Consider the following 15,528-nt stretch of genomic DNA (forward strand, 5'->3'; position numbering starts at 1 on the left):
GGTGATTAGGAATTTGTGCACCTACCTTAAATTTCATGCATTTGCACTTTGGGGATTGGTTCCTCCTCAAAGAATCAAGGTCAAATTTCATAGAGTGTTTCTGAAGATCCTTTGGGGAAGGGTTTAGTTCATTCAGGCGATCTGCTCATACAGCCCACACATCCTGGGCATATGACAGGGCAGTGTGTTCTTTTTCTAAGGTCTTCCTGTACTTTCTCACAGACCTCTCCCTCCACCCTGGACTTTGCCCACTGTTCTTTTTTTTTTTTTTTTTTTTTTTTTTTTTTTTTTTTTGTCAGCTCCTGTAAAGCCTTCCCACTTTTAAGGTCCAGTGTAATCTTCAGCGTTTTCAGAAAAGCTTTCCAGACCCCCCTTTCAGATACAATCTTGCTCTTCTCCATTTCCTGAACATCTGCTCTAGCAAACATCCTCTGACTAGACTGCAACCAGCTTATTGGGGAGGTCTTTCAAGAAGTTGCTGCATCTAGCCCTTAGCACAGAGCATGGTACAAAGAAAATGCCCAATAAAAGTTTGTTGAAGTGAGTCTGAACCCCTGAGGAGAAAAGAAGAGGTAGTGGCCAGCAGTAAGGGCCTTCACGATCTGAGGGGAGGCCCGTGTTGTCGCTGGACCCTGCCCCCAACTTTAGACTGGCAGGAGAATATGGCACAGTAGAAAGCTCTGGCAAATGTACTTAAATTCTTTACTTTCATAGAGGAATCAGAAAGTTCTTCAACAGCCTCGGGCAAGCCATAGAAAGGTGATGGTTGGGATGCCCAGTCTTGGGGCAATTCCAGACTCAACTTTCATATCTCATTTTTAAAGTTTGGCAAATTCTAGTTCTAAACTAGGAGCCCAGAGGGTTTCACGATCTAGGGAAGGCTTCCAGCATTTGGGGTTTTGCCTTAATTATCCCTCTCACATTTCCCACATAGCGGGGAATCTAAGGAGTACTCCTGGCCTCCACATTCAGTCCCTGAGAGCCACGGTTTGGCCCGGAGGTCTCAGCCGCTTCCTCCTTCAACGCTCTGGGCAAACCAGGCAGGCACAGGCGAGTGAGGGAGCTCCCGGCCCACAGTACAGGGTGGAATAGAGGCAAAGTTGGACTACAACTCCCATGATGCTAGGAGGCTAGGGGCGGGGCTTAGGGTGGGGCTGGACGGCAGGGAAATCCCGCCCCCCTGCGCAGTAACACACTAGCCTGACTTTACAACCGCTAGAGAAAGTGGAAGTAAGGCGGTGGGAGGCAGGACCACAGAACCAAAGGAGGGCCAGCCGAGTAGGTGGGAGCGGAGCTAGGAAAGGGTAGTGGGAAGACCCGCGCTTTCCAGACGAGGAGGGGGCGGGTTTCGTAACTAGTTTCCCCGCCCTGATCGCACTGAGGCGTTCACAGGGAGCGCCCTGCTGCTCTTAGCTCAGAGCCTTGCAGTCCGGTGGGCTCGGGGCGGGCCGGTGGGCGGCACTGTGGCTCCCCCACCCGGGTGCGGGACCCAAGCGCCAGGCGGCGCGGACCCCGGAGGGACTGCGAGTGAAGCGGTGCGGTGCAGGAGTTAGGGCCGGGTCAGGAGAGGCTGGGACTCCCGACCGAGCCAGTGGAGTAGTGAGGCCAGGTGAGGCGCGGGGTGCCTTGGAGAGTACCCCCCTGTGCCCCGAGTGGGGCGGAAGCACGCGGGCTGGCTAGCGTGGAGGGCGGGCGGTGGCCCTGCTTCTGGGAAGCGTGCGGACCGCGGGAGGCCGAGCCCGGCGCCAGCGGAGAGATAGGAGCGTCCCCTCCCCGCAGGAGGAGCCTAGGGCTCCCCCACCTTCCCTCCCCCGCGCTTCGGAGTCGCCTTCTCCGCGGACTGCTGCGGGAGCGGAGGGGCGGCGGTGCCGGGGCCAGATAAGCGGGAGCGGTCGGGCCACGGTTCCCCGGACGTGCGGGTGGGGGCGGGCCGCGAGCGAGGCGGGGCGGGGGCGTGGGAAGGCGGGGGCCCGGGGGAGGCGGGGGCAGCGCTCAGAGCCCAGGAGGGCGGCGGCGGCGGTGCTGGCGGCTGCTGGTGGCCGGGGTGCCCGCCTCCCGTGCGCTTCGCGCCAGCCGCCCCCGCCGCAGTGTGTTCTGTGGACGGCGCCTTCCCAGCCAGCCCGGCGGAACGCAGCTCGGCGCCCCCCACCTCGGACGCGATGTTCCGCAGGAGCTTTAATCGCTTTGTAAGTACCCGCGCTGCGGCTCCACGCGGGCCAGTGCGTTGGCTCGTCGGTCCCTCCGCTGGGGACAGTTTTCTGCCGAGATCAGTGCATCTGTGGGAGACACCGCCTTTTAATACTCACTGAAATATGCTGCCCCGGCAGCCAGGGTGGGAGGCAGGTAGGGCTCTCAGAGGACACTCTCCCCCCGCCTCCCCCCCCCCCCCCCCATCAGCCCGGACGATTTAAGCTGTGCTTCCTGGGGCCGTTACAAACTCAGCCTGAGACGGGGTGGGGGTGCCTAGGACCGGATGGTGGGGGATCGACCACCGAAAGGCCCCTCGATTTGCCAATTAGTCGAACATGGCGTTTTATGATCAGGGAGGTGGCTTTCTTTTGTTTCTTCTGCTACGAGCACATGGAGGTGGTAAACGTAAACCTGTCTCCATGGCAGAAAAGGTGGCCGAAAAGGAGACTCCGGGGCTTTTAGGGGGCCCGAGGCGAGGGTAGGACTCAACCTTGCTTGGGTGGCTGGTGTTCGGAGGCTGGATAAACTTTGGAGACCTAGCCTAAAAAGCTCACCTTCAGGGGCTGATAAAAGCTAGGGCGATTGTCAGTGTGGACTGACTGGATGGATGTGGGGACTCCTAGAGGCGGCACAGCCGCTACTGAGCATCGCGTCTAAGGCCCCGCGGAGCCCTTAAAGCCCCTGGCACTGAACCCTTGGGTGGAGGCAGGCTGCTGCTAAACAGCTCCGCCCACGTTTACCCCCTTTCCAGTTCCCCAGAACTGACATTCTCTGGCTACTATCTTTTGAGTAACCTGTTTTACTCCTAGAGGGTACATTAAGAATGGAGTAAAACAGGGACCACGACTTCCATGTTGCTGTTTTGTAGTAACTTCCTTAATTTCAAGATGAGGTGGAGGGGATGGGATTTGATATTTCTGCCAATGATGTGAAAGAAGGCTTTGTCTTTAAATTGAGATTGTTATTATCCTTGTGCATTTGAAACTTTCACAAATGTACTGTGGCTGAAAGAGAATTAGACATCCCCTTTTAGGATATTAGTATCACAAGAGTGCCGCGTTAATGTTTTTCTAAATGTTTACCTCTTCCATAAACATGTTTTATGAAATTGGAGCAGATTATCTGTGGCAGTCACTACCAGTTGTACATATCAAGGATCTTGAAATCCATAGGAATTGGCTTGTATTTGGTGCTTTGCTATAAAGGAAGTGACCAAAATTGGTTTCTCACATTTAGCCCAAGAAGGTAAAAGAATATTCTATTTCATAGATTTTTGGGAAATATAAATGTATTGTATGGGGGTGACGAAAAGCTAATGGTAATATTTGGGAAAAGGATAGTCTTTTCAACATGACACTCATAATGGAAAAACCACCGGCTTCTGATTCATAATAAATTCATTAGCTTAAAATTAAGATGTTGACATTCTCACTTTTTTGAGGATCTGAAAGCAAGCAATGGAAGTATTGGTCTAAAAGCCCCTTTGCTTTTCTTTGGTTGAGAGTGATCTGCAGTGTATCAGAGTAGTAATTAAATAATGTTGGCCCAAGGAGCCAGGGCATGCAGTAGAATTTGCGGCAGTTCTTGAGGTGCCAACCTGCAGGTTTGAGGCTAGTGCTTGGCATCCCCAATCAAGCAAGATCTTTCTGGAATCACTTAAGCTCATGCTGAAATGAGCTTTGACCTCATTGTTTCTGTTAGCATACCTGACTGCTCAGTTTTCTACACAGTCATGACTATGGTGAAGTCTCGGAATTTCTACCAGTGCAGTAAACTGGAAGGTCCTCGGGAGTCGTAGAGCAAACCATTGAATTGAATGTGAAACATGCTATCCAATACTTATTGCTAAAGAATTACTTCAAAATTTGGGGGTGAGGGGGTCAGGTTTTATCTCCTTTGAATCAGGAAGCCCCATGTCCTATCTTTTGCCTAGTAGAGATTATTTGAGGGGCACTCCCATTTACATCACTGTAAGGCTACCATTAAAGATTTAGTGGACTTTGAGACTTACACAGCAATATAGTCCAAGTTGTGTGCTGCCTTATGATTGCTTTTATATTTCAGAGATGGGGCTTTGAATTCTTACCAAAATTAAGTGTTTGGTGTGTGTGTTTTTGTTTGTTTGTTTGTTTGTTTTGTTTTTTTAATGCCCAAAGTCTGAAATTGACTGAATGTGAAATAAATTGCAGGGGTGGTGTTTGTAGTTGCTGGTCACTGAAAACTAGATACTACTGTTAGTACATGGCTTTATATTTTAATTCTGACATGGGAAGTAAATATCTCTTGGGAGTAGCATCATCTGTGGCTTAGTAGTGTTTGCTGAATCATTTTTAAAAGGCTATTTATTTCCTCAGGATCTCCAGTTTCAAACTGAAAGAAGTAGTATTCAGAGACTTTCCATCCTAAAACCATGGCCCAATTTATCCATAACCAGGACGCCCCTCTCCCCCATAACACACATGCACTCTGATAAAGATGCTGTTACTTTTGATTGGCTTCATTTTAACAGAATACCGTGGTTGAGCTTACCTCTTCAACCCTGCTGAGATCCCTATAGCTATTCAGAGCTTAGGGGGGAAAAAGTCCCTAGTGCTCAAACTGGTTATCTTCAAAGAGCTTACAGTTAAGGAACTGAATGGTTTGGTAGCTACTGAGGTGTGGATGTGGTTTTATAGGCAAGTGTGGCATCATTGGCTATAGTGTTTGAAAACAAGTCTTTAACTTCTGTTTCTTTTTGGTTTATTATTTGAATGTTCTTGCACCATGAGTGATCAGAATGGTATTTGAGTAACAAAGATATGTTTTAAAAAAAAAAGTGATTCATTGTATTTTTTAAAGCTATGGCCTTGCCATCTTTCCAATTAATAATAGTTTTCTTTCCTTTCTGATAAATTATGACTTCCTTTTTTATAGTTTTGAGGTAGAAATTGGTGGATTTGGTGTAGGATTTTAGGACTTAGGCAGGTAAGGGGTGTCTTAAAAGATTTAAGCGTTAGATGCCTCTGAGTATAATAAAAGCACTGCCTTTACCCAGTCAACCAGAATCTCCATTCTCCATACATTTATTAATTAAAATCAATAATAGTAGCTTTGTCTATAGAATTTTTATCTCCTCTAAAAGCACATTTAATTGAAAGTCTGGACTAATTGAGACTTAAGGGTCAGCGAGTTTTATGTTATCTTGTCTTTTACTCTTCATAAAATTCCTAGTGGCTGCAGGAGTATTTTCACATGGGTTTAAAGGTTGAATGAGAATCTAAGCAACAAAAATTACCCCCTTTTGACTTATTAAATTATTTCATACTAAATCCTGCGTAAGGTGGGAAACCTATTTAGGAATGGCTCTCTGTTACTTGAAATAAATATTTTAAAATTATATGTTAAATACCTGAAAACGATTTTTTTTGTCTTTTTTCTCTAATTTGCCTTTTACCGATTAAGCAACACAAAACTCCAAATCTCTTCTAAATACCTTCTATAAGGGTTTACTGTTTGCTCCTTCTGTTTATTATTATTGCTCATAATTCAACATTTTAGTGGGTAATATTAAGTACCTATAAATCAGGTAGTTTTCATTGCTCTTAATGAACTTTTAGCAGAGGTGAAATTCAGGCAGGTGAAACTGGACATTTTCATATTGATAGAACTGTCCAACTCAGCTCATTTTCTCACCTAGGCTGCCAATTGATCATCAGTTGGGCTATGAGTTCTGGGAGGTAAAGGCTGGTCAGTGGCCCCTGGGAGAGCCATTGCTAACCCCGCTGTGTCTGGATGAAATTCAGAGAACTAGCCCGTGAGGGATTTCAGGTGCTGGTTTGTTGAGTGATTGAAAAAAATCATCAAGGCTGACTGCTTGCCTAACATGGTTGATTGGCTCTCCCAGAGAGGACGAAGAAGGCATGGGACACAAAATAAAAATTCTATATTTTCACCAAGGTAGTGGAATTTCTGTACATCTATAGCTTTATACGGATTAATCTTTTGAATCTGGAATCCTTGAGATTAGGGGGGGAATTTTCTGGGTTTCCATACGTAAACTAGTTTTCAAATTTCCATTTACTTAACACTTACCTTCTTAGCTAGTATAAGGGTAGATAATCAGTGATTATAAAACAAACATTAGCATGACTGCAACATATGTTAACACTACTGCAGTTTAATAATGAATGAGTGGTTAGCACTGAAGATAAAGGCGTGGGATACCCTGTGTAGCACGTTGGCATACAGCCTCTCAATTACTGCGGTGTGTGGATGGATTGTTGGTTTATCCAACTTCCTGATTATCTGTGGTTTATAGATAATGTTGGACCATGGATACCAGATATGGTCCCATATTTATCTAATATAATATGGGAAGATTGGTGAGGCCTATGCTGTTTAAGCTGGTATTTATTTATTTTTAGGCTCCTCTGTTATGTGTTTTCTGAAAGTATTATTATGGTGGCTGTATTTTCCTTGTCTCCTCCTCTTCACCTAGGTATTGGAAAAATGAGAGAACAGCTTTCTTGATAATAATCATTTAGCTAGCACAGCATCAAGTAAACAGTAGTTGCTAAATTAAGTTCTTGCTGAATTGCTTTGAACTCAATTGATAACACAGTCTGAGTCAGTAATAAAGCTAAAAATGACCAGTTGGTTAAGCAGCTATCAGGAAGTTTATACATTTCAGATGGGGCTACTATTAAGTGGGTAGCACTGATAATAACTTCTTTTCAGTGGAAAAATACTATACTATGCTTATTCTAAATGAGAAAAATATTTTTATGTTCACTTAAAAATTTGAGCATTTAAGTCTGTTTTCTAGATTAGATTAGAACACTAAAGAATTTTTTTTGGCAAGTTTTTATTTTTTAATTTGTTTTTATTGCTAACAGTATTACAAAATGTCCCCAATTCCCCCCTCTCCTTTTGCCCCCTTCCACCCAGCTCCTTCCTGCTCAACCCCAAGCCTTCACCACTCTATTGTTTGTGTCCATGGGCTATGCAATATGCATATAAATTCTTTAGTTAATCTCTTCCCGTCCCACACACTTCTCTCCGCTCAGACATGTCATTCTGTTTCATTTATCCATGTCTCTGGACCTATTTTGTTTGTCAATTTTTTTCATTAGATTACACATAAAAGTAACATCAATACATATTTGTCTTTCTCAGACTGGCATATTTTGCTTAACGTAATAGTCTCCAGGTCCCTCCATGCTTTTTCAAAGGGTAAGAGAACCTTCTTTTTTATACTTGCATAGTATTCCATGGTATAAGTATACCACAGCTTTTGGATAAAATCATCTACTGATGGACACTCAGGCTGTTTCCAGATCTTAGCTGTTGTAAATAATGCTTCTATGAACATAGGGGTGCATATATTCTTTCTGATTGATATTTTGTGATTCTTAGGTTATATTCCAAAAAATGGGATCACTAGGTCAATGGCAGTTCCTTTTTAATTTTTAAAGAAATCTCTGTACTGTTTTTCTCAGTGGCTGTACCAACCTGCATTCCCACCTGCAGTGTCCTAGGGTTCCCTTTTATCCACATCCTCTCCAACATTTTTGCTTGTTGATTTAATGCTGTTAGCCATTCTGGCAGGTGTGCAGTGATGCCTCATTGTCGTTTTAATTTGCATCTCTCTGATGATTAGTGACCTTGAGCATTTTTTCATATGACTATTGGCCATTTGTATGTCCTTTTTAGAGAAGTGTCTATCTAAATACTTTGCCTATTTAAAAAAATATTTATTTTTTATTGATTTTAGAGAGGAAGGGAAATGGAGAGAGTTAAAAACATCAATGATGAGAGAAAACCATTGATTGGTTGCCTCCTGCATGCCCCCCTACTGGGGATCAAGCTAGCAATCTGGGCATGTGCACCTGGCTGGAATCTGACTGGAATCGAACCCGGGACCCTTCAGTCCACAAGCCAATGCTCTAGCCACTGAGCCAAACCTGCTAGGGCTCCTATGTCTGTTTTTTAATGGGATTGTTTGCCTTCATTTTGTTGTATGAGTTCTTTATATTTTTTTTAGAAATCAGCCCCTCATCAGATATATCATTGGCAAATATGTTCTCCTATATAGTGGGTTCCTTTTTCATTTTGAGGATGATTTCTTTTGCTGTAAAGAAGCTTTTTAGTTTGCTATAGTCCCATTTGCTTACTTTATTTCTTTGTTTCTCTTTCCCTGGGAGATGTATCAGTGAAAATTCTGTGAAGTGAGATGTCTAAGATTTTCCTGCTTCCGTTTTCTAGGATTTTTATGGTTTTGTGACTTACAAATCTTTTATCCATTTGAGTTTATTCTTGTGTATGGTATAAGTTGGTTGTCTAGTTTCACATTTTGCATATACCTGTCCAATTTTCCCAATACCATTTATTAAAAGACCGTTATTACTTAATTATATGCTTCTGCCTCCTTTCTCAAATATAAATTAACCATAATGATTTAGGTTGATGTTTGGGGGCTCATTTTTGATCCATTGGCCTATATACCTGTTTTTGTGCATGTAATAGGCTGTTTTTATGAAAATGGCTTTGTGGTATAGTTTGATATCCTTACTGTGATCCCTCTAACTTTGTTCTTTATTCTCAGAATTGCTGTGATTATTCAGAGTCTTTTTAAATATCATATAAAATTTTGGAATATTTGTTCTAAGTCTGTGAAATATGCCATTGGTATTTTAATAAGGATTGTGCTGAATCTATAGATTGCTTTGGTTAATATGGACATCTTAATGATGTTAATTCTTGCAATCCATGAACACTGTACATGCTCCAACTTGTTTGTATCTTTGTTTCTTTTTCCAATGGCCTGTAGTTTTTCAAGTACAGGTCTTTGCCTCCTTGGTTAAGTTTATTCCTAGATATCTTATTTTTTATTGCATTGGTAAATGGTGTTATTATTATTTTGAGAGTTCATTATTGGTGTATAAAAATGCCATTCATTTCTGGATATTAATTTTGTATCCTACCACTAAATCTAGTAGATTTTTGGTGGAGTCTTTAGGGTTTTCTATGTGCAATATCATGTCAGTTGTGATTAATGACACTTTTACTTCCTCCTTTCCAATTTAGATGCCTTTTATTCTTTTCTGACTGCTGTGGCTACAACTTACAGTACTGTGTTGAATAAGAGTGGTGAAAGCGGACATCCCTGTCTTGATCCTGTTCTTTTTTTTTTTCTTTTCTTTTCTTTTCTTTTAATATATTTTATTGATTTTTTTGTACAGAGAGGAAGGGAGAGAGATAGAGAGTTAGAAACATCGATGAGAGAGAATCATCGATCAGCTGCCTCTTGCTCACCCCCTACTGGGGATGTGCCCACAACCAAGGTACATGCCCTTGACCGGAATCGAACCTGGGACCCTTCAGTCCCCAAGCCGACGTTCTATCCATTGAGCCAAACCAGTTTCGGCTTGATCCTGTTCTTAATGGAAATGCTTTAAGTTTTTTTTCCATTGAATATGATGTTGGCTGTAGGTTTGTCATATATGGACTTTACTATGTTGAGGTATGATTCTTCTATTCCCGTATTGCTGAGAGTTCTTATAAAAAATGGGTGCTGGATTTTGTTTAAAGATTTTTCTGCATTTATTCCTATCATCATATGAATTTTTTAAAAATAATATATTTTGCCCTTGCTAGTTTGACTCAGTGGATAGAGTGTTGGCCTACAGACTATAGGGTCCCAGGTTCAATTCTGGTTAAGGGCACTTGCCTGGGTTGCAGGCTTAGTCCAAAATGCAGAAGGCAGCCAATCAGTGATTCCCTCTCATCATTGATGTTTTTATCTCTCTCTCTCCCTTCCTCTCTGAAATCACTAAAATATATATTTTAAATAAATAAATATGTTTTTATTGATTTGAGCGAGAGGAGAATGGAGAGTGAGAGAGAAACCTTGATGTGAGAGAGAAACATAGATCTGTTTCCTTTGTAAGCACCCTGACTAGGGACAGAACCTGCAACTTGGGCACATGCCCAGACTGGGATTCCAACCAGCAGCATTTCTGTGCATGGGATGACACTGGGGAGGACTGATCATGTGTTTTTTATCCTTCATTCTTTAAAAAAAATGTTTATTGTTGAAAGTACGGTATTACAAATGTTTCCCCTTTTCCCCTCTTTCCCTCCCTCCACCAGGTTTCCCGCCCCACCCAGGCATTCACCGCCCTATTGTTTGGGTTCATAGGTAATGCATATAAGTTCTTTGATTATTTCTTCCCATCCCTTTGCTCCTTTTCCATTTGAGATTCATCAGTCAGTTCCATGTTTCCATGCCTCTGGTTCTATTTTATTCATCAGTTTATTTTGTTCATTAGATTTCTTATTCATTTCTTTGATTTTTAGATTCAATTGTTGATCGATATGTATTTATTTCCATTTTATTGTTCATATTTTTAATTTTTTCTTCTTTCTCTTATTAAAGAATACCCTTCAACATTTCATGTAGGACTGGTTTGGAGGTGATTAACTCCTTTAGCTTTTTCTTATCTGTGAAACTATCTGACCTTCAGTTCTAAACTATAGCTTTGCTGGATAGAGTAATCTTGCTTATAGGCCCTTGCTATTTATTTCTTTGAATATTCTATTCAGTCCCTCTGGACTTTAACATTTCTGTTGAGAAATCAGGTGACAGTCATATGTGTGTTCCCTTGTAGGTAAGTAATTGCTTTTCTCTTGCTGCTTTTAAGATTCTTTATTTTTAAACTTTTGCATTTTAATTATGATGTGTCTTGGTATGGGCCTTTGTGTTCCACTTGTTCCACTGAGCTTCCCAGACTTGTATGTCTATTTCTTTCACCAGGTACTGGAAGTTTTCTGTCATTATTTCTTCAAATAGGTTTTCAATATCTTATGCTCTCTCTTCTCCTTCTGGCACCCATTAATGTGAATATGTTCCAGAGGCTCCTTACACTATCTTCATATTTTTATTTTTGCTCTTTCGATTAGGTGTTTTTTGCTTCCTCATATTTCAAGTCGCTGATTTGATTTTCGGCATCCTTTATTCTACTGTTGAATCCCTGTAAGTTATTATTTATTTCAGTTATTTCTGACTGGTCCTTTTTCATGTCTTTGATGTTCTCATCAAGATTATGGAAATTGTCACTAAGCCCCTTGATGCCCTCATTAAGATCCTTGAGCATCATTATAAGCATTGTTTTGAACTCTTTATCTAGTACTTTGTTTGTTTCCACTTCTTTTTCTGGATATTTCTTCTGTTACTTCATTTTTGACATGTTTTTTTGTCTCAAGGTTTTGGCTGCTTCTCTGTGTTTGTTTCTATATGTTAGGTTTAGCTGCTATGTCTCCTGGGATTGGTAGTGTGGTTTTGTGTAGTAGGTGTCCTGTAAGGCCCAATGGCTCAGCCTCCCCAGTCACCTGAGCTGGGCACTCTACATGTGCACAGCTGTGCACAGCCTTCTAGTTGAGCCTTGATTGCTGTTGGTGTCACTGGGAGGAATTACCTCCAGGCCAATTGGTTGTGAGGACCAACTGCAACTATAGTGGAATAGTTGTGGTGCAGGAGACACTCCTGAAGAACACACTTGCTTCAGTGAGGCTTTGGTGCTCACCAAGTCTTACCCTTGAGCATGTCACTCGTTGATATGTGGCACTGTAGTCTGGTATGATTTTCAAGGTGTCTAACAGGTGCACTGGCTCTGGGGCCTCCCGGAAGTTGCACTGCCTCCAGGCCACCCGACAGGAGCTACAGAATGATCTGCTAATGGCTGCTACTTCTTTTGGGCTTGGAATTGCCCAGAAAATGCCAAGCTGTGAAGCAAGACTGGTTGCTGCTAGTGTGGGGCCTTGGGTTTCTTGTTGATAAGTATGGGGTAAACTGTTGCTTATTTGAGAGATTTTAGGAAAGTTTAAAGCCTAAACTACAATAGGACATGTCATTCAAATGGAAAAGATGCTGCAAACAGCTTAGGTTGGGTGGAAAATTGGATGGGGCAAGGTCTTAGGGAATCAACAGGGTGGACTGAACAATTTTTGGCCAGTTCCTGTAGCTTCAGATATGGCTCCTGCCAGTCAGCTCTGTAACAGGGGAAGGTCTTAGCATGGAAACAGTGAACCCTGTGAAGAGCCCTGTCTGGCAGAAAGTCACTCCCAAGTTCTTGCCCCAGTTCCAGCTAATCCAGTTCTTCTCCTTATATTCCTGGATTCCCCCAATGAATCTGCCCCATTGAAGGAGATCAGAGGGAGGATTTCTGTGTGCTGGATCTTTACAGAGAACTGCTGCAAATCTGGCTGCCTCCGTGTCACTTAGGCACAATCCCCACTGGTTTTTACAGCCCGAAGTTATGGGGACTTCTCTCCAGATTTCTGGGGCTGAGGGGTCTGGTGTGGGGCTGAGACCTCTTGCTCCTCTAGGGAGACCTTCGCAGCTGAGATATCCTTTCCAATTAAATTAAAAAGAAAAGCCTCATGTGGGTATCGGACCAGCCCTGTTGTGAATCTGCCCCTCCTGCCAGTGTCATTGTGCTCTCTTCTTTACTTCTCTAATTGTAGGGCTTCTATTCAACCAGATTTCAGGCCATTCTGAATGATGGTTGTTCTGTATTTCTTCCTTGATGTCATTGGTAACCCATTCATTGTTTAATAACTTGCTACTTAGCCTTCATGTCTTTGAATGTTTTTCAGTTTCTTTTATTATAGGTGATTTCTAGTTTCATGCATTGTGATCTGAAAAGATGCTTGATATGATTTTAGTCTTGAACTTGTAGAAAATTAGTTTGTGTGCTAACATGTGGTCTGTCTTTGAGAATGATCTGTGCATGCTTGAGAAGAATGTATATTCTTCAAATTTGGGGGGAGATGTTGTGTAAATGTCAACTAAATCCATCTGATGTAGTGTGTCATTTAAGGTCACTGTTTCCTTTTTTATTTTTATTTTTTGACTGGAATATCTTTTCAGAGATGTGGTGGGGTGTTAAAGTCCCCTACCATGATGGTATTGCTATCGATCTCTCTCCCTTATAGTCCTCCAAGAGATTCCCCCCCCCCATATTTTCGATGCTCATATATTGGGTGCATACATGTCTGCTAGGTTTATATCCTCTTGTATTGATTCCTTTAGTATTATATAGTGACCTTCTTTGTCTTTTTTTGGTCTTTGTTTTGAAGTCTATTTTGTCAGATAAAAGTATTGCTACTCCTGCTTTTTATCATTTCTATTTGCAAGAATTTTTTAAAAAATATTAATTTGTTAAATTGATTGGGCTGACATTGGTTAACATAAACATATAGGTTTCAAGTGTGGGTTTCTGTGTTACAAAATCTGTGTATTGCACCATGTGCCCACCACCTAAAGTTAAATCTTCTCTTGTCACCTTATATTAAGACCCTCTACTCCCTACCCCGTCCCCTCTGGCAATCACCACACTGCTATTTGTGTTCATGAGTTTCATTTTTATATCCCACATATGTATGAAGTCATATAGTTCTTAGCTTTTTCTGACTGAGTTTTTTCACTTAGCATAATGTTCTCAAGTTCCATCCATATTGTTAAAAATGGTGCTGTTTTGTCCTTTCTTATGACTGAATAGTATTCCATTGTGTATATGTACTACATCTCCTTTATCCAGTCCTATATCACGGGATAGTTTGATTGTTTCCATGTTTTGGCCACCATAAATATTGCTGCAGTGAGCATAGCGGTGCATATATCTTTGCAAATACATGATTTTTCTGTTGAAAGATCAGCTGATAGCCTTCTGGGAGGTCCGTTATAGATAACTTTCTGTTTGTTTCTTGCTCCCCTTAGATTCTTGCTTTTGTCTTTATTTTATGTTTTGATGTGTCATGGTATGGATCTTTTTAGGTTCATCTTGATTGGGGCTCTTTGTGCTTCCTGAACTTGTATGATTTTTTTCCCTTCACCAGGTTATGGAATTTTTCTGTTATCATTTCATCAAATAGGTACTCTATCCCTTCCTTCCTTACTTTCTTCTCCCTCTCATTTGTGAAGCTCTCTGGATTTTGCTCTGATGTTGTTGAAGTTCACCCCTTGGCTTGTAGGTCTGGGCATCCTGGGAGTATCTCTGGTGCAAGCCAATGTTAGTTACTGTCTTGCCTGTTCCTGGGCAACCTGACTGAAGCACAGGTGGCCAGAGACCAAAGTAGTCTGGTGGGCGTCACCTCCCTTTCTCCCACGGTAGGTCTGCCTCGGATCTTGGACTTTCAATGTTCCTGTTCTAAGCTGTCTCCCTTCCTCCATGGAACTGGGCTCTGGGACTCTGGGGCTGCCTGGATTTTGGCCTTTTCAACAGATTTGCATTGGGCGTGGTTCATGTAGCTATTAGGAGATGGGGGTAATACTTCCTTTTCTTCAAATGCATGGCTTGCTGGCACCTCTCTCACTGCTACCTCAAGCAGGAGGGGATAATAAAAATTTTTTTAAATATATATTTTTTATTATATTTATTTTACAGAGAGGAAGGGAGAGATTTAGAGAGCTAGAAATGTCGATGAGAGAAACATCGACCAGCTGCCTCTTGCACACGCCCTACCGGGGATGTGCCCGCAACCAACGTACATGCCCTTGACCGGAATCGAACCTGGGACCTTTCAGTCCACAGACCGATGCTCTACCGCTGAGCCAAACCCGTTTCGGCAATAATAAATTTTTTTTAAATCAGCCCAGCTTAGGACTCCAATCTTTCAGTTTAGCAATCTGATCTTTGAGCACTGCCATCACCCCTGGTCAGGGCCTCCGACCAGGCCAGATGTTTAAGTCCCCTCCCCCCATACACACACTGCCAGGCACAGTCGTAGGGGCACAGATTTCCAGCCCAGAGCCATTCCCCCTTGTCTCATTTGTTGCATGGTGGGGCAGAACCAGCTGTTCTGCAGGAGGGGGAAGGGGCGCCTTCTCTGCTCTAGGTGGGAAGGATTGATCTTCTTTCCCAGATCCTACTGTCCAGCACCAATCCTGCTCTCTACCCAAGTTCCTTCATAAAATAAAGGGTCTCTTTGATTCACTGCTCAGTGTGCCAATCAGACCCTTCAGCTGGCCCTGAGTACAGCCACATTGTCCCTTTTGTAAGCATAGGTTGGGTAAACTTCCTAGTCAGGATAACAATGGTGGACTGCTCATGCCACTCTCTCAGATGAGTCTCAGCTTCTGGCTCCTATCTCTATACCCCAGCTGCCTCTCTTAGCCCCAGGTACTTGAGACTCTGTAGGCTGAGCCACTGCTTTTTCTATCTCTGTCTGGCTAGCCATTCCAGTGGTGCCTGTGGTGGGGGAGGCAGCATCCTCCCCCGCCCCCCAGCAAATATCAGTTTCCCAGAACCTGACTTCTGGCTATGAGGACAGCCTGTCTCCAGTACTAAGTAGTCTTGA

At 42.8% G+C, this 15,528-nt stretch overlaps 1 protein-coding gene across 4 annotated transcripts in view; it reads left to right on the top strand.

Annotated features, from left to right (window-relative positions):
- The first annotated feature begins 1,792 nt into the window (after positions 1-1,792).
- ATP11C (ATPase phospholipid transporting 11C) overlaps positions 1,793-15,528 on the top strand; it is a 186,212-nt gene continuing 172,476 nt past the window's right edge. For 2 of the 4 annotated variants that reach the window (XM_045583476.1, XM_045583475.1), the window contains exon 1: positions 1,959-2,186. Coding sequence is in view for 1 of the 4 variants with exons in the window: in XM_036443269.2 (XP_036299162.1) it covers positions 2,160-2,186 (27 nt within the window). In the remaining 3 variants the exon portion in view is untranslated. Of the gene's footprint in view, positions 2,187-15,528 lie in introns of all 4 variants that reach the window. The other 2 variants (XM_036443269.2, XM_045583474.1) reach the window with 2 other exon arrangements.

This window comes from Pipistrellus kuhlii, unplaced genomic scaffold (genome assembly GCF_014108245.1).
Source record: "Pipistrellus kuhlii isolate mPipKuh1 unplaced genomic scaffold, mPipKuh1.p scaffold_m20_p_19, whole genome shotgun sequence".
NCBI classification, from domain to species: Eukaryota; Metazoa; Chordata; class Mammalia; order Chiroptera; family Vespertilionidae; genus Pipistrellus; species Pipistrellus kuhlii.